Below are 21,005 nucleotides of genomic sequence, written 5' to 3'. Positions count from 1 at the left end.
AATAATTTTGGGCAATTATGTAAAATATTTAGCCAAAATGCAGGCTTCGAAATGCTAATTGACACTTTTTTTGAATGGATTGATTTGACATTTGAACATTCAACTGCTATTCGAGTTGAGCATTTGTACTGCTAGTGCATCACTACATTAACAGGCTTGCTCAAATAGTAACTCAATTTGTTCACTGAAAAGTGGCCTCACTATCACAACGGAACAACTTTCTCCTTCTGTTGCTGCCCACAGACTTTTGGGCAGTCTTGGGCAGAACGACGGCCTCATGCCCCAAGTGAGCCATAATCTAGTCTTGTATCGCTATCTCTGATGCTGCATGCTGGTTTGTATTATCAGAGACGGTGCAATACAAAGCAACTCTAGATTCTCAACCATAATTTGCAATAGGATCTTTGTATTGATATTTAACTTTTAAATACTTTTAACACAGATCAAGATATTCACAGGGTCATCGCATCCAGAGTTGACGGCACTGGTGCTTGAACGAATGGGTCTTCCTCCATCGCCAGCCATTCTCAAGCGCTTTTCTAATGCAGAAACGTCCGTTGAACTTGGGGTTTCTGTGCGAGATTCGGATGTTTTCATCATTCAATCAGGCTCATCAGCAATCAATGATCATCTTATGGAACTTCTTATTATGATCAGTGCCTGCAAGACTGCCAGTGCGCGTCGCATTACTGCCGTTCTCCCTTATTTCCCCTACAACAAGCAGTCCAAGAAGAAAAAGGCTCGTGCAGCTATTACCGCAAAACTAGTTGCAAATATGCTGCATGTTGCTGGCGTGGATCATATTATTACCATGGATCTGCATTCCAACCAAATTCAAGGATTTTTTTCCAAGCCTGTAGACAACCTGTTGGCTGAGCCTGCAATTGCTCGATACATGAAGGATCGATTTGAAAGTATGTTTTCCCGTGGTGTTGTGATTTCCAAGAACGCTGGTGGTGCTAAACGGTAGGTGATCTGACATGTAGTATTTACTGTGATGGGATTGAATAGGTTGGTATTTGACTATATTGTATCAATACTCATTTATTTTTCCTATTCTAATGCTATGTTGGCAAGTGTCACATCTTTGGCTGATCGCCTTAAAATTGACTTTGCTATGATCCATCGCGAGCGATACCACATCAAAGGAGATTCATCTGCTGATCAGACTGAAACACGACTGACTCTTGTCGGCAATGTCAAGGGCAAAATTTGCTTCATGGTGGTAAGCAGCGACTGGTTTTTACAGCTCTAGATCAATAGTTGTAGCCAGAATTGCATCTTGATGTATTTTTCAATTTTACTGATGTCTTGAATACTTTAGGACGATATTGTTGACGGAACCCATTCGTTTTTGGACTCGTGTGAGCATTTAAAAAAATGCGAGGCCGAAAAGGTTTATATTATTGCTACTCATGGTATTCTTTCTGGCGATGCACTAAAGGAGATTGAAGAATGCAGTGCTGTTGACGAGGCAAGTGTTTTGTTTGATCTAGTGCATTCAACTATGCAGGCGATAATATTATTGTGCTAATGTTCAATACCAATCCTGTGTTGGATCAGGTTATTATTACAAACACGTATCCAATGGACGAGGCAAAGCGTCGCACTTCAACCAAACTATCCATTATTGACATATCTGGTGTATTTGCTGAAGCCATTCGCCGCACTCATAATGGAGAATCCATCTCTTATCTCTTCCATACTGCAATTTGATGTCTTGTGAAAAATAAAGACGTGTTGAGGTATCTACAGCATTGCTCATGGCATTCATACATCAAACTACACTTGTTTTTGATATAAGCACCATAAAAACTTTATTTTCTAAAAACATGCTTGTAGCTGACCTAGTCAATAGAAACAAAGTTTGAATGATATATCGTTTCCATAAAACGCATATTGCACTGGCACAATCCCCTCGACATTCATTCGCCACCTTTAGTAATAAATTACTTGTTTTTCTTTTTGTCACTTTTGCTTTTGGGCGTATCTTTATGCTTTGACTTGCGGGATTCAGACTTGTCCGTGTTCAATACAGGCTTGTCTGTGTCCAATGCAGACTTGTCTGTGTTCAATACAGACGTGGCGGCGGATGGCTTATTCGAAGGCGTGCTTGGCTTAGGAGTTGCAGCATGCGTTGTAGGTTTTGGGATAGCTTTGGCAGTCGACCCCAAATCCAAAGCTACAGATTTAAGTTGCTTTACTGGAACGGGTGATAATGTTTCCGAGTCTATCTTACGTTTGCTAGAGTTTTTTTTATCATTGTGTGCTGTAGATGGAGGTTTGTTTGATCCATTCTTGTGCTTCTCTAAAGTCGCGACAGGTGATGATGCAGGTTTGGTAGGAGTAAGTTTAGCGGAAGCATTTGTGGAAGCAGGCTTGATGGGAGTATTCGCAGAAACAGGTTTGGTGGAAGCATTCGCAGAAGCAGATTTGCTGAAAGCATTTGTGGAAGCAGATTTGGTAGGAACACTTGCAGAAGCAGATTTGGTAGAAGCAGGTTTGATGGAAGTATTTGCGGAAGCAGTTTTGGTAGAAGTATTTGCGGAAGCAGTTTTGGTAGCAGTATTCACGGAAGCAGATTTAGTAGAAACATCCGCTGAAACAGGCTTGGTAAGAACAGACTTGGATTCTTTTTTAGCTTTACCGATCATAGGTATAGAACCCAGAGAAGAAGCTGCCGCGGCAGCAGCTGTAGCGAGTTTCTCAACTTGATTTTTATTCATCATAGCTGATGCAAGATGTTCAGGTTCTTCGTCTGTGTCGCTTGAATCTGAAGATGCACTAGAAGACTCTTCCGAGCTGTCATCAATTTCCTCTGCTACTGGTTCAGTTGAGGTGTTCTCCTCTTCTTCCGCTTCCACTATTTCAACATCAGAATGATCATTGCTAGCAACATCTTCAGCATCAGAATGGTCATTGCTGGCAATTTCTTCAACATCAGAGTGATCATTTCCGGCAACATCTTCAAGCCTCAGTTTGTCCTTGTATGCTTCCATATCAAAAGTGTACTGTTCGCGATAAGTTGCAGCCATGTCAAGGTATGGCTGTAATGGTTGAATTAAGTAGCATTGGATTGTATTGGCAAGTGTTGGCAAGGAAAAGTGAGTCAATTATTTATAGCTGTATATTCCAAATCAGGAGTTTAAAAAGTGTGCCAAATACAAAGTGATGTGGCATACAAAACTAGATGGGATTGATGCAAGGATCTAGCTCCTCGTGTACATCATTAAACTAATCAAAACAAGTCAGATTGTAAACTACCTGCTTTTGGGTATCGGTTAGATCACGCCAATGGGCACCCAGAATAACCATAACGTCTTTGGGCTTTAATTCTGGATTATCCTCGGCAATCTTCTGATACTGGCTTTTTACAAATAGTACGTATGCTGGTATAGGTCGTTTAGGAGCATTTGGATCTTTAGCTCTTTTCCTCTTTTTTTTTCTCTCAATCTCCTCGGCCAAAGCAGTCGCTTCTGACGCTGCAGTAGCTGATAGAGTTGCTTCCCGTAACTCAAATGCCGAGTGAGCCGCTAGATGAACATGTGGAGCCACATACTCGATAATTTGATCAAGAGACTGGGCAATATTGATCAGGCTAGCTACATCCGTAGCGATCTTGAAAGTCGAGTCAGAAGAGTGATAGTTGAATTGATTGATAAATAGCAGTATGGTTAATAAATCTGCTCAATAACAAAGCCTTATTGGATACGAGTTAGAGTGCTTAAAAGATTGTTCTCAATGGGTTCATTCGTCAAATAGCAATGGAAAAGTGGATCATGCAAGCATCATGGACTGAAAAGCTCGTTTACAAGTTGATAGCCAAAAGGTAGCAAAGCTACTGACTGAATGGTGTCTATTGAGTTATATACACACATGAACCCATTAACTTTGCTGATACAATCACCCGATACACTACGAGCCAGACACGATGTCCAGCTAAAAGGATGGAATCTTGAACAAGCGACCATCTCGCTACTGCAACAAAAGGTCTAACAGAAACAAGCCGTAGCAATACAAACAACCTTGCAGAATCCAACACTACCTTTTTGCCTAAACTGGTGCTTAAAAACCTAGCAAGTGTCTTGAAACCATCTGGCTTACGAGGCATTCTATCGCTGAATAATCACAGCTGTTCACGTAAAATAGAACACCAAATCAGGTGCCAAATTGCATAATAAACAGTCACAAAATGATTGGCTCAAGTTTTCAAAATACGAATTTGTACAAGTGTAAAGAATGTGTGATTATTAACCGTGAATACAGTTGTAAAATGTCGTGTAGGAAGAGTAAAGTTCATCCAAGATTGCAATGTGAACTTGATAAAGTTACGTCACCATCACTCTTATCTGCACATGTACTAGTTATACTCGATCACATCTTGTTTTTATTTTTTCAAAAGATCAGCGACACCGCCATCATCAATAGTCAACAGCAGAGATCTAGCAAGCTTTAATCGCTTTGGAGAAAAAGTCATCTAGTAAGAACGACCCCAGAGTGTGTAACTGACTGCCTTTTTCTCGCAGGCAAAGCATTGGGCACCTTCCTTGACACCTCCCTCTGGCTGCTTGAATGGAATACAAAGAGATTTGGCACCCATTGATGGAGCCTTGTCGTCCATTGGTTCATCTCCCTCGGTAGCACTAGTTATAATGCACAAAAATAGTCGAGTAGTATTAGAATCTCAACTCCTATCAATGCATTCAAACACAGCAACAGCTATTAAACTTTAATCTACCTTCCGGAACTGCGTTCTTTCACGCTCTCCTCGCAAGCAACCTCTTCACACCAAGGAGCGATCACCATGCATTTGTTATTCAGACTCTCGACAAACTTGTCCCAAGTTTCAAGCTGCACAATCCGCGAGTCACGCTCCTTTCTTGCCTTTTCAAACATGGCTGTTTGCACAGTCTCAAGCATTGTGGAAACAGTTGTGGAAATATCTACAAGAGATAGTTGCTGTGCAGCACCATTGTCACGGCGCACGCAGCGGGTTTCGTTCTTTGCAATGTCCTTGGGACCAACTTCAAGTCGCAAAGGAACTCCTTTGAGCTCCCAGTGATTATACTTGTATCCAGGAGAGTAGTTGTCGCGACAGTCAGACTTGGATCGAATCCCTGCCTTTTTAAGCACGGCAGTAAGCTCTTCAGCCTTGTCATTAATGGCAGCGCGATCTTCCAACGATGTTTTGGCAGTAATGCCAACAGGAACTACGACCACCTGAATAGATGCAACGCGCGGAGGAAGAATCAAACCCTTGTCGTCACCATGAACCATCACCATCACACCAATAGTTCGAGTGGTCAAGCCCCACGAGTTTTGCCAGACATTGACACGTTCACGAGCATCGTTCTCCATTAAAATCTTGAACATCTTGGAAAAGTTTTGACCAAGACAGTGAGATGTAGCACATTGGATAGCACGGCCAGTAGTAGGAACAAATCCTTCTACAGTGGTGGTGTATAAACCACCAGCAAACTTTTCCTTTTCCGATTTGCGGCCAGGAACAACGGGAACAGCAAGAATTTCTTCATAAACACGGCGGTAAAGGTCCAAGATTTGAAGCACTTCAGTATCAGCCTCTTCCTTGGTAGCAAAAGCAGTGTGACCCTCCTGCCATAAAAACTCACGAGTACGAAGGAAAGGCTCTGTACATTTGCATACATTCAAGATATATACTGTTAGTGATATTCAAAGATTTGAACCGCCATAAAAAATCAAAATCTTACGTGGGTGTTTGAATTCCCATCGCACAACGTTACACCACTGGTTTAGACGCAAAGGAAGGTCACGATGACTGCGGATCCAGGTAGAATAATAGGGATACATGACCGTCTCAGAAGTAGGACGAATAGCAATAGGCTCAGCAAGATCGGATTGACCGCTGTTATCAGAGTAAATAGCATATAAGTATTACACAAACAGTATCTGACAGCTCAAAAAGGTAACAAAATAAATACAATGCTGCGCAATTACAGCAAACCAATTTGCAACTCACGCTCGAGTAACCCATGCAACTTCAGGCGAAAATCCTTCAATATGATCCTTTTCCTTGTTCAAGTTCTTTTCGGGAACAAACATTGGAAAATAGCAGTCTTCGACACCGAGTTCCTCAATATGGCTTCCAAAGAACTCTAAACGAGAAAATCACCATAAGATTAAAATCTAAAAGACAAAGTATTTAAATGCATAGAGATTAAACTCGGGCCTTTAAACTTACTTTGGATGTGTTTCCAGATAGTATACGCCCACGGACGAATAATGTAACAGCCACTGATATCATAGTAATCCATCATTTCAGCACGCAAAAGAACCTAAATATATGCATAACATTGTTGACTAGATCCAGTCTGTAGTAAAAAAATACCTGAACATCAATTACCTGCGAGTACCAGTTTGCAAAGTCTTCGTTTTTCTTGGCAGTGATACCAATCATGACTTCCTTTTCTTTAATACAAAACATCAAATGATGATCAGGAACGTGCCTTGAACTAGGACCAACAGCACTTGATGGTGATCAGTCATAATAATGAAACAAAATATCCATCAACTCACCACCCTCTGCAGCATCTTTTTTGACAATATCGCTAGTGGCTTCCTTTTTGGCTTTGGAAACAGATGGGGCAGCAGCGGCAAGAGCAGAAAAGTCGTGAATAGTATATGCACCTCCATGAACATCTAAAAACTTTGTGAATCCGGCAACTTCCACAAACAGCGAAGCATCTGGACCAAAGGCACGACATATCAAGTGGCCAGGAGCAACTGGAATATTTTTATCCACAACGACAATGACAGACGACTTATCCTCAACATCTACAAGAGCAAATGGAGTGGCTGGCAATAACAACAGATATTAAAAGGGATTGATAAGTATCAGATGGATGTCAAAACACTATTTCGTCATACAGTATAAAACCTCGATAGTTGACAAGTGACTATTCATGATCAAATACACCTAATACAAGAAGGCAGCATCGTATTCCATTCAACGCACAACTGGTGATATCATCATCATCCCAATAGAGAATCTAAATTTAAAAATACTCACCATCAATCTTGTCCACAAACAAGGTTGTCTTGACTAGATCGTCAGTAGCAACCCGAGAGTCTTTATAGCCCAGACTTTTTGTAAGAGCACCAATAGTAAAGTTGGTTGATTCCAAAGCCACAGCGACAATGGCTTTTGCAGAGGATCCTTTGGAAGGTTTCAACACAAGGGTTTTGATAGGCGAGGCAGTAGTGATGGAGTCGGGAATAGAAACAGAAACAGTATCCAGCCATGCCTTGTAAGAGTCGACAGGCTTGTGTGTATGTACCTTGTAATTGGCACCTATCGCTTGTAAAGCAGTGGTAACGGCTTCCAATTTACTCATTTTCAATCGACTTGCAAGATGAGAAACGGACGAAATGAGATTTTTCATAAAGAAAAGCAGAAAGTCAAGACATTGCGTTTATATCAGCAATTCGTTGTTTAGATCGATTTGCTGATATAAACAGTGTTTCAAGTAGTTTGTATTCTTATCGCTCTGTTTCAAAATATTATTTTACGTTCAATCCAGACCCATTCAATATGTCACGCTAAAACAGTATTATTGTATATACGTCGAGATGGTTGTAATCTAGTCAAAGTTTTAAAAATATTAATAGTTACACTGCATATCGTAGTGATGGACATGTTGGTTGTATTGTGCAATAAGACTGCGTCAACTTTCCTATTTTCGTTACATTTGAACTATTTTAAACCAACGCAACAAAGATGGAAGCCCGCAAGACGCATCAACGGCACATGGCTGGTTATGCTGTTGGAATGCTGTTGCATCCATCCAAAGGAATCAGGTGGGTTTGTATTGCATAGCAATCCACCATAAGAACAAGTCCAATTGTATTGACTGACCCATTGCTCATGAATTACTAGAGATGATATTGTTAGAGCAGGAGGAAAACCAAAAGACCACATGAAGGAGAATGTTCGACAATTACGGAGTGCTGAAAAGACTTATAAACAAAAGAAAGCAGTGAGTTTTAACTCTAGACTAGTTCAGGATACTTGTCAAACAGCAATGTTGGACATTGTCCTTGAATTCCGGACAAGTTGGCATGTTTAGACTTTTTATCTCATCTTGTCAAATACTGACTGTAGGAGGAAGGAATGCCATCTCCACCACCATTTAAACTAAAAGAGTTTAGCAATGTTTTGCCTAGAATATCTACAAGACGACCACAAGTGAGTCAAATTCAAAGGAAATACAGTCGATGGATTTGCATGAGAACATCCAATACATTGTAGTAACAGCTGTTGAATGATTAATTTATCAATGTTTATATGCACAGACTAAATCTGATAGTATATTCCCAAATACTCCAGACAGCTCTCGTCCTTGTACAGCAAGCACAGATTCGTCTAAAGGCTCTAAAAAGAACTTTATAAACATCAACTATACACGAGTAAGAAGTGCAAGTAACAGTAAAGTAAGTTTAGGTAATTCTTTGAATCTCATTTATGTTTCAATCTAACTGTCAGTCTGCTATCATGACTTTTATAGCCGACTACACCTGCACCTGCTCCATCAAATGATCCAAAACATAAACTCGGCCAAGTTCCTAAATAGTACGTGTAATATAAATTGCTATTCTATAGCCTGATTTTCAAAAACAACCATACTTTTAGTGACATTGTGGTCAATAAAATCACAAGTCTTGTCATTAGGAAACATCAATGGGCACAGCAAGAAGAACAGCGAATCATGGCACTCGAGCAAGACAAGTGTGTTTATTTTTGATTTGCAGGGCTTTGATGCAGTACAACTCATTTTGTTTGTTTTGATCCATACCCATGCTGAATGTTTGACATGATGCGCAACAATGCAATGTTATAGAATTCCCAAAGGAATGATGTGTAAGTTTGCCAATATGTTGCATCATCACAATCACTCAATGATTTCTATTGGCGAATGTGTCTAATCATGGCTCATAATTCAATATAGTATTAAAGGATATTGATCGACTTCGCACATTGCACGGGCTCAAATCAAGTGAGTTTGACTTGAACCCACACCATTTTGCAATCTGATTTATACTTACAAAACACTTTATTATTTGTAAAACTTTATCAATAGGACGAGATGAACTATTAGATGACTTGACGCGATTTCCAGTGATTATTGAACTAGCCAGCACAAAGGCACGCAAGTCAAAGATTGAGTCAGATTTAGTAGAGATTGACCAAGGCATCCAGATTTTTTCACGGGCCAAGGTGTTTGTACCCAAGGATGCGTTTGAGCAAACAGTTTTGGGTCAAAGATGATGCAATGGACTAGGAATGTTGAAAACTAATTGGCCACTACTTTTGATGAAACTAAATATATATTTTGGATACGATCAACTAGAATCCATGTCTGATTTAAGATTTTGGAGTTGAAAGGCAGGTTGAAAAGCGATTGATTCTGTCAGCAACTAAACAGCAATCTGATCGCAGTCGTCTTCTTCGCTGGCTTCGTGTCGCTTAGCCCTAAGCCATGCAACAACTTTGCGTTTTAAAGCAGCATCTGGCTTTAGATCAGCAGCGCGAATACGTTTGTCGCAGCCAGGAATCGGACATTCGATATCTGGAGATCCATTTGTGAATGTTTGAAAGATGGCATCAGAAAATGAATGCTTGCATACTCTTGAAGTGACAGGGTTGGTCATGATACGCAGCTGATTGTTGGCAGTTTGGTGATTGAAGAATTACATAAAGTATATGAGCAACTGAAGCAGTCCACAAACAACCAACAAAAGCAAGTTACCGTAATCGGACATTTGTAACTGACGGTCTGTGTAGTCATGACCACATCGTCTTCACTATTTACAGCTTGTCCGAATGGCACATTAGGATTTCTGACATCCCACACTGCCTGTCTAAATGCATCGTATTTTTCATTGCTCGTATATCGAGTGGTTTCAGGTATGGCCTCTCTCTGCTGCAGTTTCTCTTGATAATTTTGTTCAAACCATTCCAGCATATCCATCACTGGTTCCCGCTGTTGCTGCTGCTGCAGCGTTGTGAGCAGATCTTGCTGCAACTGGATGCGATTTTATATCTCGAGTGTTTTTTGGAATGCAGCGTCCATTTCAATCACACCCGAGTCTTTGGAACACACTCGAGTATCTGTATGAGGTTCTTGATCCGCATCATACATTGTCTGTTCGAGGAGAACAGCTGTTCGCTCGATTTCTGCTAAAACAGTGTCGCCATTGTCCAAAACAGACCGATGATGATTGATCAATGTGCCAAACTTGGTAGCTACCAAACAAGCCAGGTTGAGTATGAATGCCAGTAAAGGATTTTCAAACATATTTGTTGAGTATGCAATAATTACCAAATGTAGCGCTGGCCATAAACTTGAAAGTTTGCAGATTGTTTTAGGAAGAAATTGCAGGATCTTGCAAAAGTTGAACCTTGAATAAGATTAATATGTATTACATTGACAGTTGTATTCACGTAAAATGAATCACTCGAAATACATAACAGACAGTATCATGTTTGATTGGATATCATTGTTTTGTATACTCTTTATTAATATTTGCTCATTTTTGTACAACTGACTGAATGTTGAACTAGAACGTATTTGATCAAAAATACAAGTTTTAATGTCATGATTATGCCAGATATTCCTGTATAAAACCAACATTTTTAATAACATTAACAAACCAAATGTTTCATTCTATGTAAATATGACTGGAAACATACTGTCAATATTCAAAAACTCGGCAGCAGGATTTTGGAAAATCATTTAGCAAAAGACTCAATTCTTGTCCTTGATTTACTTGATCGATTTTTATTCAAAACTATTATATCATATACAACCTCACTGCCAGTAGGATATGTCTGGTACAAATAATGTCCCGCTGGGCGTTCGTAAGAAGCGAGAGATTAGCACCTTTGACTCGGATATGAGCAGCAACTCGCATCCCGTTTCTTGCACATCCGCTTCACAGCCCATTGCATATGGAGCTCCAGCTGTAGTTGGATATGGTGCTGGATCAAGAGTGCTACCCACTGTTGACCATGGTGAGTTTGCTAGTTTGATAGAAAAACTACCATTTTCCTGGTCAGGTTAATCTGGTGGATGAATGGACTTGATTTTCAGGAAACTGACTGATCACCAGTAAGGTCTGGCTCAAACTATCAATGAGCTTGAATCAAGATTCTATCCATTCATATCCAGACTCTCATCGATGCATTGTCATGTAGACAGTCTGCATTTGCAATCTGTCTTGGTCATTTGTGGACTTGTTGTCTGCATACAATAGATTGTTGTTTCTTTTCAGGCTCCATTTTACCTGAGATCTGACTGTTATATTTGACAATGTTGGAGTATCCTCTTTGTCTGTAGCTATATGTATGATTCTCTATAGGCCCACTGTAGCCTTTGACTTTTATTTTTTAAAACCACACTATTGTACCATGATTTATATCTAATTGACTCTACTTTTTCATGTTGTAGGTGAGCGAATTGGTCGTCCACTTAAACGACGGTCTAGATGGGGAAATGATGAGGCAAAGGTCACTATTCCCGGCATGCCTGTTGCTATTCCTGCCGGATTAACTGAAGAACAGATAGAGAGCTATGTGATCCATGTTCGCTTGGAAGATATCAGTCGCAGCTTGAAAGTCGGAGACTATGTTCCATCAGACAAACGGTGTGCATGTGTTGGATGAATATCAAATGTTTTGTTTTTACACTGTCTTACATTTCAATCATGTCTGTCTACCAACTTTAATGAATTTGCAAATTCCTAGTTCCGTATCTCCGCCACCAGAATACGGCACGGATGGTCGTCGTATCAATACTCGCGAATTCAGATACCGCAAGAAACTTGAAGATGAGCGACACAAACTAGTCGAAAAGGCCATCAAGGTCATTCCTGGTTTCCGTCCACCTGCAGATTATAAACGCCCCACAAAAATTTTAGACAAAATCTACATTCCTGTTCGGGACTTTCCTGAAATCAACTTCATTGGTCTTCTTATTGGTAGGTCTATATTGGGCTGGCCCATGCTTGACATGATACATCTATGGATATGATACTGAACACAATGTATTTGCCATTTACAACGAAACTATAGGTCCCAGAGGAAACACGCTTAAAAAGATCGAGTCTGAATCAGGTGCCAAGATTAGTATTCGTGGTAAAGGTTCAGTTAAAGAAGGTCGAGGTCGTAACGAAAATGCACCACAGGCTGGCGAAGAGGAAGACTTGCATTGTGTTGTATCTGGAGACACTGATGATAAGATTCGAAAGGGAGTTGAGATGATCAATAAGATTATTGAAACAGTGGGTATAGAATGTTGAAGAATGTTTTTGTTCATATACGCATTTTCTCGTAGTTGTCAAATACTAAACTTGCACTCGTACGTTTGAATGTGTAGGCTACGAGTGTTCCTGAAGGGCAAAATGAACTTAAACGAAACCAGCTTCGCGAACTTGCTGCACTCAATGGTACGCTACGCGACGATGAAAATCAGATATGTAACAACTGTGGTGCAGTAGGTCACCGTAGGTATGAATGTCCCGAACAGCGCAATTTTACTGCCAATTTGATATGTCGTATTTGTCAAGGTGTTGGCCATATTGCTCGAGGTAAATCTATGACTACTTGTTTGATTAAATGCAATATCTGGGCTTTCTAACACTGCTTTTGATCATGGTAGATTGTACCCAGCGTAATAATCCCGCTGCTTTGGAAGAGACGAGTCAGCGCAATCAGCGCCTGGATAGTGAGTACGAAAACTTGATGGCAGAGTTGGGAGGCAATCCATCTGGAAGTAGTGCGCCAAACAGCAGTGCTGTCAATGGTGGTGATAAAGCAGTCAGCGGTCGTGCAACATGGGCCAATGCTCCTCAGACAGCTGCATCCAATGATAATGCTCCACCTTGGGCACGCGCATCTGCCCAGCAATCATTTGTACCACCTCCTGCTCCAACTAGTGGTGGTGTTGCTCCATGGCAAAAGGCTACACAAGTTACAAGTCCTAGTGGGGGTTCATCGGCACAGAATCTTCCATCGGCACATGCTTTGCCAGCATCTGGTGCCAATCCCAGCGCATTATCATCACGTCAGCCATATTCGGGTGGTCCATATGGATCCCAACGCCCACATCAGCAACAAAGTCAACACTACTACCAGAGCAACGGCGGTGCTCATTATCAACCTCCACCTCCTCCACCTAGTTATGGCTACAGCGGTCCTCCAGGATTAGGCGCGAATTCCAATGTATATGGTGCACCTCCACCACTTTCTTCGGCATCGGGTACAGGATCAGTACCTCCACCACCCTCATATGATCAATATGCTGGATATGGTTGGCCTCAACAACCAGTGGGTGGTCCACCACATCCATGTAAGTCTCTTGCTGTATTTTAGTTCTGCTGACCAAATCCATTTTTTTCAAATGCATGATTTGTAGAGTATGTTCATATGCATAATGCTATCCAGATGAATATTGATTACATGCAAGTTGTCAGCATATCGAGTTTTTCGTGTATTCTTTCCTATCCACCAGTGTTTATATTGGACAACCTTGTTGAAAAGGCCTGCATTGCGCTGATGATTAAATCAGACTGTAAATCAATCATATACGATGTGTCTGTGTTTTGGAGTTGAAGCTGGTATTTGACCAAAGTCAAATTGAGTGGAAACTGAGTCTGAAATGCAACACGACTCCACCTGTCTAGCCTACTGTGCACTAGACTCGGCAAGTTACTATTCATTAGTCAGCCAGTGCTTGACTTGATTGCATGCATCAGAATATGCTTGAACTTCTTTATAGATGCATACCTGTGAAAATTGTGTGCGTCTAGAGAGCAAGCAATGCTTTTGAGATTGATACTCTGTAGCTGCTAATCTCATACTTGTATGGTGTTTAAATTGACCTTGATTGCTTAATTTGGTTTGATGTAGATGCTGCACCTCCACCTCCTCAACCACCTATGCCAAGTCAAGGATCATCTTATATGCAATCTGAAACCGCTGCACCTCCGCCGCCGCCCCCACCGTCTACATAAATGAAAAAAATAAATTTTGCAAGACTATTGCTGGAGCCGCTTCACAGCTAGCGACAAAGGGCATGAGAATGGAGAGATGAATGAAAAATTGTCGGTAAACATGCCATTAGTTTATATTGTGTTTGAGGAGGATTCACGTAAACTTTTCGTTTTTATACATGGTCGGACTTTTGAGGTTTTGGTCCTTTTAGTTGCCAACATTGTTCAGCTGAACAAACCTTTATTCTGGTGATATCAAACAGGAAGCAGCAGCATTTCAACCCATGGATTATCTATTTGCAATATTGTATGGTTGTACGGTTGTTTTAGATTAGTGTACACACTTTATACATATGGAACACCAAAGCGTGTGTCAACAAGATCAACAAGTTAGATTATCATTGTGTATAGGAGATGTAAAAGATAGATGCTTATGCCATTCAAATCAGCAGACAATCCATTGATATTTGCAAAACATCAAACATATGATACTGATGGTTACTAGCAATCTTCATTTCTCCATTCTCATGCCCTTTGTTCTAGCTGTGGCATTCAATTCTCCAAGGTTGTATTCCGGTAGTCATGCCACCAATGCATATACTGCATAAAGCTTTGTGGGACCTTTGTTATTTATCTAAAAAGCAATCAAGCAGTATACACATCCATCAAGCCAATGCTACTATGCAGATAGTGGACCATTTTATCGATTATAATGTGGCTACGCAATCGTATTCAATATTCCACTACACAACCCCTAATTCCAGTAAAACATCTATTGCAGCCTTAACCCCTTGCTATAACCAAGCAACGACCCTGCACATAAGGACCCGTGGTGACTAAAAATTTGTGCATAACCCGAACTTATCCGTTGTCAGAATGGGACCATGTGGATGGGCTAGTCTGAGTAAAACATCACACTCGGTTGTGAAAATCAAAGGCTGAACTGAGAGTAGAACCCATCTTACAGGGGTGTGAATGCCTACTTGAATATATGGCCACAATTCAAGGTTTTATTTAGATGTTATCAAATGAGCCAAATGTTTGCGGTCAGTCTTGTTTCCGAAACGGCCAACAAAATGTTTTTGATAACAATGACGACCACAAGCCCAAGCGTAGCTAAACAAGTGTCCAAACTCACAAGCTTCAGTATTCGTGCCATTCAATCCACCGCTTTCCACACCATTGTCCAGATGATTTATATAACAGCGGCTTCAAGACCATTGTTTCATTCCCACCACGCGAAAACCCCGATTATTTTTATGGGTATAATTACGAACCGACTCAAGATATATTGAAACATAACAACTAGCAAGTGCTACTATAATCTGCCAAATACTGTCGTTTAGACTTTGTGCTACACACTTTGAACACACGAATTGCTGGTCGTACTGATCCGATCTTACTTGTAACTTGTATACTAGCTTGTACAACGCCCTTATTCCTCTAGTCTCTGCACACACCCTGTTTTCTTTTTCAACCTTTAAACTGTGGCTATTTAAGTCTCGAGTTTCGATTTCTCAAAGTTCTTTTACTGCCCATTTCCGCGCTGTTCGACTCTTACCCTGTTGAACAATATTCAAAATCATATGGCTCAACTAACACTCCATCCTCCTGCCTCGCATGCAAAGACAACCAACACCTATCATTTGGTCATTGCAGCTCTATCGTCTGCACGCTACCGAGCATTTTTTCTCATAGTTATTTGCTGCACCATCTTGTTGCTCGTGTCCTTGAACAACATCTCTGGCCCGACGCTTGCAACAGACTTTTATGATAGAAACAGCCAGACACCCATATCTGATCCATCTACTCATGGATATCCTCCCAATAGATTTGGATGGAAGTCAAAACTCCCACAGAGCAAGGCGGGTGGGAATTCCAACTTGAATGATCCATCTGTTCAGACCAATCTCGACTCATTGGAGAACGATGCAGACATGGCTGGACACTCACAATCAGATCCCAACAGTCGCTTTGATAAAATTGCCGTTGTTATCAAGACTGGTCGAGATGTTGCTCTTACTCGAACTCCTATCCAGCTTTTGACATTCGTAGAGCCCATCAAAAATGCTATTATTATTGCCGAGGCTGGCGGTGTTAATGTCGGAAGATACGACGTAGTTGATGTGTACACAGGACTCTACAAAAGTCTCAATGAATCAGACCCACTCGAGGCTCTACTACAAGCCCCTAAACAGGCTACTCCTGGTATGTTTGATTTTTGTCAATTGACTTTACTTGTTCTAGTCGTTAGCCTTTGATTATCACATACCATTACACTATCTTGATACCTATCTGAATCCACTCCACATTATGCATAGTTTGTGTTACACAAGTCTAACATTAAGATTTCAATGTTTATTTTTCCGATGCATTTAATGTTTTCACTTGTTTATTTAATGCTCGCGCTATCAAACGGTTCCGGATTTTCAACACTACAGCTAAAAATACTAAACCCGCCGCACAATCAGATTCAGTTGTTCCAGATCAAAATTCATTAGGATGGAAGGCAGATGCTCACAAAAACCTTCCTGGTTTCCGAGCGCTTTACAACAAATTCCCCAATGCCGAGTGGTTTGTTATGCTGGATGATGACACGTACATGTTTTTTGATAATCTGCTAAACATGGTCAGCGACTTGGATCCAGAGAAGCCTTACTATATTGGTGCTCGGAATATGTTTATTGGATGTGATGGTGTTAAAAAATGGGGAGATGGCCCTGCGTTTGGCCACGGTGGATCTGGCATTGTGCTGTCACGAGCTGCCATCCGTACCATGGTTTCTAATCTGGATGCATGCATAGTTCGTTACAAGACATGTTGGGCAGGCGATGTTCGTACTGCTCTTTGTCTCCGCGATCAAAACATTCTACTTAAAGACCCTAAAGGCTTCCATATTTCACCGCCCAACGATGCATTTTGGTTTCCCAAAGAAACATGCTTACGACCCATCACATTCCATCATCTGTTGGTCAATCAAATTCAAAAGCTCTCTGATATGGAACGTCGAGTCAAACAAACAGGACAACCAGTAAGAATGAGCGATGTGTTTCAAGACTGGGGATCTGATATTCCAGAAACAATATTAGATACAGACATGGCTGGCGATGACTTTACCAACTTTGATGCAGATTCACCCTCTGATTGCATATCGCGATGCAAAGAAATATCCACCTGTGTCGCATATACGTTTGCTTCTCAAAAATGCTGGCTTAAGAAGGGTATTCCCATCAGAAAACCTAGAGCCGGATTTATTTCAGGTGTCATTTCTCACAACTATCAATGCAGGATGCAGTAGACCAAGCCAGTGCTATATACCCTTTTGACTTTACCAAAACTTGACTACTCAGGCTTTAGAATGTCATTTATCCTGCACTCTTGTTTTATCTCTTGGTCAGTCCTTTGGCCTGCCGAGCTCTTAATGCGTCGACTTTTCTAGCAAACCGCCACTATCGAGCATCCTCATAGACTTTTGAATACCAGAACACACTTTGATTCTTGTGCTCGTTTCTGCTTTTATCACCTTAGAACCAATGCGATTCAAATTACTGGTCGTTTTTGCTCAATATCCTTAAACTTTTGACTTTGCAAAATGAATCGAGTTTTTGTCGACTGTTTATGCTTGTGGATTTATGGGATTTAATGAGAGAGATTTAGTTATTAGAGTTGATTTTGTCAGACTTTTCTCAACTCTTTGTTTTGCAGAAGCATATGAAGGTTGAATTGGAGCAAATCACAACACATGTCTTTTGTAAGTACAACCAGCATGAGCTTATGGATGTTTTGGCATGTATAGAGCAACGATTAAATCACAAATACGACTCTGCCAACACACGATGGTCATCCAATGCACTCGACTCATCTACTGTTGGTATTTGATTAGTGACTCGTCGGACGCATATTGTATTTTCCATTTGGGTGGTGATTATCCTTGCTCTACCTATATGGTGGAGAACCACAGAAGTCTATCGAGCACCACTACCTTTTGAGGCCATTCGTTCATGGGAAACCACGCAAGTAGGTCTACTCTGATGTTCATACACAATAATCCAAACACTTCAAGATGCTTCAATATCATAAGCTGTTATACTGACACATGCGCTGTATGGCTAGGCACTGTCGCTCAATATGAATATGGGCATTCAACTCTGCTTTAGCCCTAAAGCAACCGAGCAAGTTGCGTTGCAGATCCCTGCCATTGTGGCATCAACACAGATGGAGCTCGAAAGTATATTTTCTGCAACTGTACCAGATCACAGCGACACAAGACACATCTCGCTTACTTTTTCAGTTGATGCAAAAGAGTGTTTGCATACATGGGATGCCCAAAGTGTATCGGCTAAAGGTAATGGAATTCAATGCTGATGGCTGGTGTATGACTTACTGACTAGATTCTTGATTTAGATTTTGATGATGGGCTTGGTGTCACCTACAACGACAATGGTGTCTACAGTGTCTACATGGATTGTGCAGTAGAAGACGATACTGATCAAGAATCTGTTTTTGTTGGCAAGAATCGTGCCTTGTTATTGAATATGCACAAAAAGTGCACCAAAGGTAGACTAAATAGTTGTCGATCTACAGCCAGTGTTTTGGTATATGATTCTGACTGTTTCTATAAGAGTTGGCTGTATCGCGTATTGTGTCAACTCTGACGGGTATATTTAGCAGTGAGCAACTTGGTCTCATTAAACTCTACAAGGAGAAAGTTTCACAGGACGTATGCAATTGAATAGGGTTGAATTTTCCAAATCTGATGTGTCTACATTGGAATGCTTAGTCTTTATGTTTTGAATATTGATAGGCTGATCGTAAAAGTATGCGCGTTGTCAAGTATGCACCAGCATACCAAGTAGTTCTTAGTCTACTGGTTGGAGATCCAGAAAGTGTCATGGTTTCATGGGATGCACAAGCTGCAGCCAGTGGTAATTGATTTTTACTTTAATTAGCATTTTGGTTGCATAATCTTCATGTAGGCTAACAAAGTCGTGTGTGGATAGCGTATATTCAACCATTTCTTTTCGAATTAAACGCTATTTCTGAATTTACTATCAGTTCTCAGGTATGGTTTAATTTGTTTATTACTACTTTATCATTACTGACTCTATTTGAATACGTATGGGATGGATTGTTTGGGACAATAGATTTTAAACTACGCCTCACTTCCCATTCAGCCTGAAAAAGGTCAAGATGGCAATGGAAACACTGCGTATTACATGAATGTCAAAGCATTGTCTAATTTCCTTAATTCAGCTGAGTGGAACTTGGGTATGGTTTTGATTTTGAACTGATTGCATGTAAAAGTGTTTGACATTGTGCTAACTTTAGCTTCCATATAGCTTCGGTGGTTTCATCTGCATCTCCAATCAATTTAATCCTTTATATTCCACCAATGGAACAAACACCGCTGCACGTTCTTCACTACAATGGTATGTAGATTATAGAAAAACTGCCAGCACTTTGCTTTTTCATTCATGGTCATGCTTATTGTTATTACTGAACAACTATTTAAACTAGGTACGGTTCTTGATAGCAATTCGTTTTTGATTCCACAATGGGGAGGCGTGGTTATTCGCAACGTTCCTAATGAATTCCGCCAAATCCATTATAATTTGGAAAAACTGCATCCCATTATGGAAATATTTGTTGAGCAGCTACGTGGGCTTCTTGGCATAGATTCAGTATGCATTGTAAACGAAAAAATGCTTTTGGTACGCACATGATTTGATTGTTGTGTTTAATAATTGTAAAACTTACTCCATCGCTGGGCGTACTTGAAATAGCCAAATGTACGTGTTGAATATGGTGATGCTAGTGAGATAGGAATGACACGATGGGAGTTGGATCGTCTCATTCGATCACGGACGGTCCAGAACATGGCAAATGCAGCACAAACACTGATTTCATTGGCCAATTTGCTTGAGCGACTTAGCGGAATGGTCGTGCTGGATCTGATCAAATATTATGTCACAGATTCGCTCAATTATTTAAATATGGTAAAACTAGTATATATGTTGTGGCACAATGACCATCTTTAGTTTCCTAAGCTAAACAATGCGACTGATGTCGCGGTTAATACTAATCAACCTTTGTTTTTATTACAACTGTAATGTGTTCCACTACTATCAAAACTAATCATCAGACTAAGCATGAGCTTTCGACTTGCCAATTCACTAATGCTGCACAATATGCACGACGTGCTGTGACCAGTGCCGAGGCAGCCTTTTTTGACCCAACCATGGTTCCATTGTTGTATTTTCCAGATGAGCACAAATTTGCTATCTATATGCCGTACTTTGTTCCCGTTACTGTGCCGCTTATTCTTGCCTTGTTTCGCGAAGTCAGGCTATGGATCTCCAAAAAACGGGAAGCCAAACTCAAGTCTAAAACTGAATAGCTTGCCTATTGTCAAATGTTTAAAAATAAACATGTTTGGATAACATTACAATTGAGGGTGAACAAAAGTTTGATTGGATATCATTGTTTTGTATACTCTATTAATATTTGCTCATTTTTGTACAACTGACTGAATGTTGGACTAGAACGTATTTGATCAAAAATACAAGTTCTAATGCCATGATTATGCCAGATACTCCTGTATAAAACCAACATTTTTAATAACATTAACAAACCAAATGTTTCATTCTATGTAAACACGACAGTAAAAAAACAAAACAAATGCCCTCTGAGTGATTTGAACACTCGACCTCTTGCTTACTAGGCAAGCGCTGCTACCACTGAGCTAAGAGGGCATCCGATGATTTTTTGAGGCGTTTTAACAATATATTCCTTGCATAACAATACATTATTAAGCCATGATGTTCAAAACCCCAATCATGTGGCGAGTGTTGATATATTGCATTCACATTTACCAACTCATTTATTTCTCAACAGTATCCTCAAGCTTGAATAAGAATTTGGTCTATTCGATATGTTCAGTGTCAATAAAACCTTGTACTCTGTGAAAATGTATGAGT

At 40.4% G+C, this 21,005-nt stretch overlaps 9 protein-coding genes across 9 annotated transcripts; 5 read left to right on the top strand and 4 right to left on the bottom strand.

Moving 5' to 3' along the window:
- Positions 1-105: 105 nt before the first annotated feature.
- BATDEDRAFT_18588 (uncharacterized protein) lies at positions 106-1,747 on the top strand. Its single transcript, XM_006675125.1, has 5 exons — positions 106-286; positions 443-966; positions 1,078-1,225; positions 1,325-1,480; positions 1,564-1,747. Exons 1-5 carry the CDS (start codon positions 278-280, stop codon positions 1,714-1,716), a joined length of 990 nt encoding a protein of 329 aa, XP_006675188.1. The 5' UTR covers positions 106-277; the 3' UTR covers positions 1,717-1,747.
- Positions 1,748-1,796: 49 nt separating this feature from the next.
- BATDEDRAFT_85013 (uncharacterized protein) lies at positions 1,797-4,162 on the bottom strand. The gene is made up of 3 exons (XM_006676043.1): positions 4,046-4,162; positions 3,265-3,618; positions 1,797-3,047 (listed from the first exon to the last, which is right to left on the bottom strand). Exons 1-3 carry the CDS (start codon positions 4,109-4,111, stop codon positions 1,950-1,952), a joined length of 1,518 nt encoding a protein of 505 aa, XP_006676106.1. The 5' UTR covers positions 4,112-4,162; the 3' UTR covers positions 1,797-1,949.
- A 206-nt stretch (positions 4,163-4,368) lies between these two features.
- BATDEDRAFT_15636 (uncharacterized protein) lies at positions 4,369-7,369 on the bottom strand. Its single transcript, XM_006675075.1, has 8 exons — positions 7,049-7,369; positions 6,556-6,834; positions 6,383-6,447; positions 6,221-6,314; positions 5,999-6,134; positions 5,730-5,884; positions 4,739-5,648; positions 4,369-4,643 (listed from the first exon to the last, which is right to left on the bottom strand). Exons 3-8 carry the CDS (start codon positions 6,434-6,436, stop codon positions 4,478-4,480), a joined length of 1,515 nt encoding a protein of 504 aa, XP_006675138.1. The 5' UTR covers positions 6,437-6,447; positions 6,556-6,834; positions 7,049-7,369; the 3' UTR covers positions 4,369-4,477.
- A 387-nt stretch (positions 7,370-7,756) lies between these two features.
- On the top strand, positions 7,757-9,372 carry BATDEDRAFT_85011 (uncharacterized protein; the record flags this gene model as incomplete). The annotated part of the gene is made up of 9 exons (XM_006676330.1): positions 7,757-7,836; positions 7,916-8,015; positions 8,141-8,224; positions 8,332-8,469; positions 8,544-8,608; positions 8,696-8,764; positions 8,877-8,896; positions 8,985-9,032; positions 9,117-9,372. The coding sequence occupies 9 exons, from the start codon at positions 7,757-7,759 to the stop codon at positions 9,302-9,304; spliced, it is 792 nt and encodes a 263-aa protein (XP_006676393.1). The 3' UTR covers positions 9,305-9,372.
- An 81-nt stretch (positions 9,373-9,453) lies between these two features.
- On the bottom strand, positions 9,454-10,007 carry BATDEDRAFT_85930 (uncharacterized protein; the record flags this gene model as incomplete). The annotated part of the gene is made up of 2 exons (XM_006676042.1): positions 9,454-9,696; positions 9,786-10,007. 2 exons carry the CDS (start codon positions 10,005-10,007, stop codon positions 9,454-9,456), a joined length of 465 nt encoding a protein of 154 aa, XP_006676105.1.
- Positions 10,008-10,073: 66 nt separating this feature from the next.
- BATDEDRAFT_85929 (uncharacterized protein) lies at positions 10,074-10,377 on the bottom strand (the record flags this gene model as incomplete). Its single annotated transcript, XM_006676041.1, has 2 exons — positions 10,074-10,282; positions 10,359-10,377. The coding sequence occupies 2 exons, from the start codon at positions 10,375-10,377 to the stop codon at positions 10,074-10,076; spliced, it is 228 nt and encodes a 75-aa protein (XP_006676104.1).
- A 1,183-nt stretch (positions 10,378-11,560) lies between these two features.
- Positions 11,561-12,674, top strand: BATDEDRAFT_8865 (mRNA splicing protein MSL5; the record flags this gene model as incomplete). Its single annotated transcript, XM_006674993.1, has 4 exons — positions 11,561-11,682; positions 11,783-12,015; positions 12,110-12,318; positions 12,414-12,674. 4 exons carry the CDS (start codon positions 11,561-11,563, stop codon positions 12,672-12,674), a joined length of 825 nt encoding a protein of 274 aa, XP_006675056.1.
- Positions 12,675-15,279: 2,605 nt separating this feature from the next.
- BATDEDRAFT_85009 (uncharacterized protein) lies at positions 15,280-17,326 on the top strand (the record flags this gene model as incomplete). The annotated part of the gene is made up of 2 exons (XM_006676329.1): positions 15,280-16,236; positions 16,470-17,326. Exons 1-2 carry the CDS (start codon positions 15,615-15,617, stop codon positions 17,324-17,326), a joined length of 1,479 nt encoding a protein of 492 aa, XP_006676392.1. The 5' UTR covers positions 15,280-15,614.
- A 587-nt stretch (positions 17,327-17,913) lies between these two features.
- BATDEDRAFT_7967 (GPI-anchor transamidase GPI17) lies at positions 17,914-20,425 on the top strand (the record flags this gene model as incomplete). The annotated part of the gene is made up of 9 exons (XM_006674894.1): positions 17,914-18,045; positions 18,281-18,334; positions 18,833-18,953; positions 19,029-19,090; positions 19,173-19,296; positions 19,368-19,461; positions 19,562-19,739; positions 19,812-20,024; positions 20,171-20,425. Coding segments are annotated over 9 exons (1,233 nt in total), but the record flags the coding sequence as incomplete, so codon positions are not given.
- Between the last annotated feature and the right edge of the window lie 580 nt (positions 20,426-21,005).

Source organism: Batrachochytrium dendrobatidis (genome assembly GCF_000203795.2).
Source record: "Batrachochytrium dendrobatidis JAM81 unplaced genomic scaffold BATDEscaffold_1, whole genome shotgun sequence".
NCBI lineage: Eukaryota > Fungi > Chytridiomycota > Chytridiomycetes > Rhizophydiales > Batrachochytrium > Batrachochytrium dendrobatidis.
The sequence above is the reverse complement of the archived record's forward strand: the minus strand, read 5'-3'. Positions and strand labels throughout refer to the sequence as shown.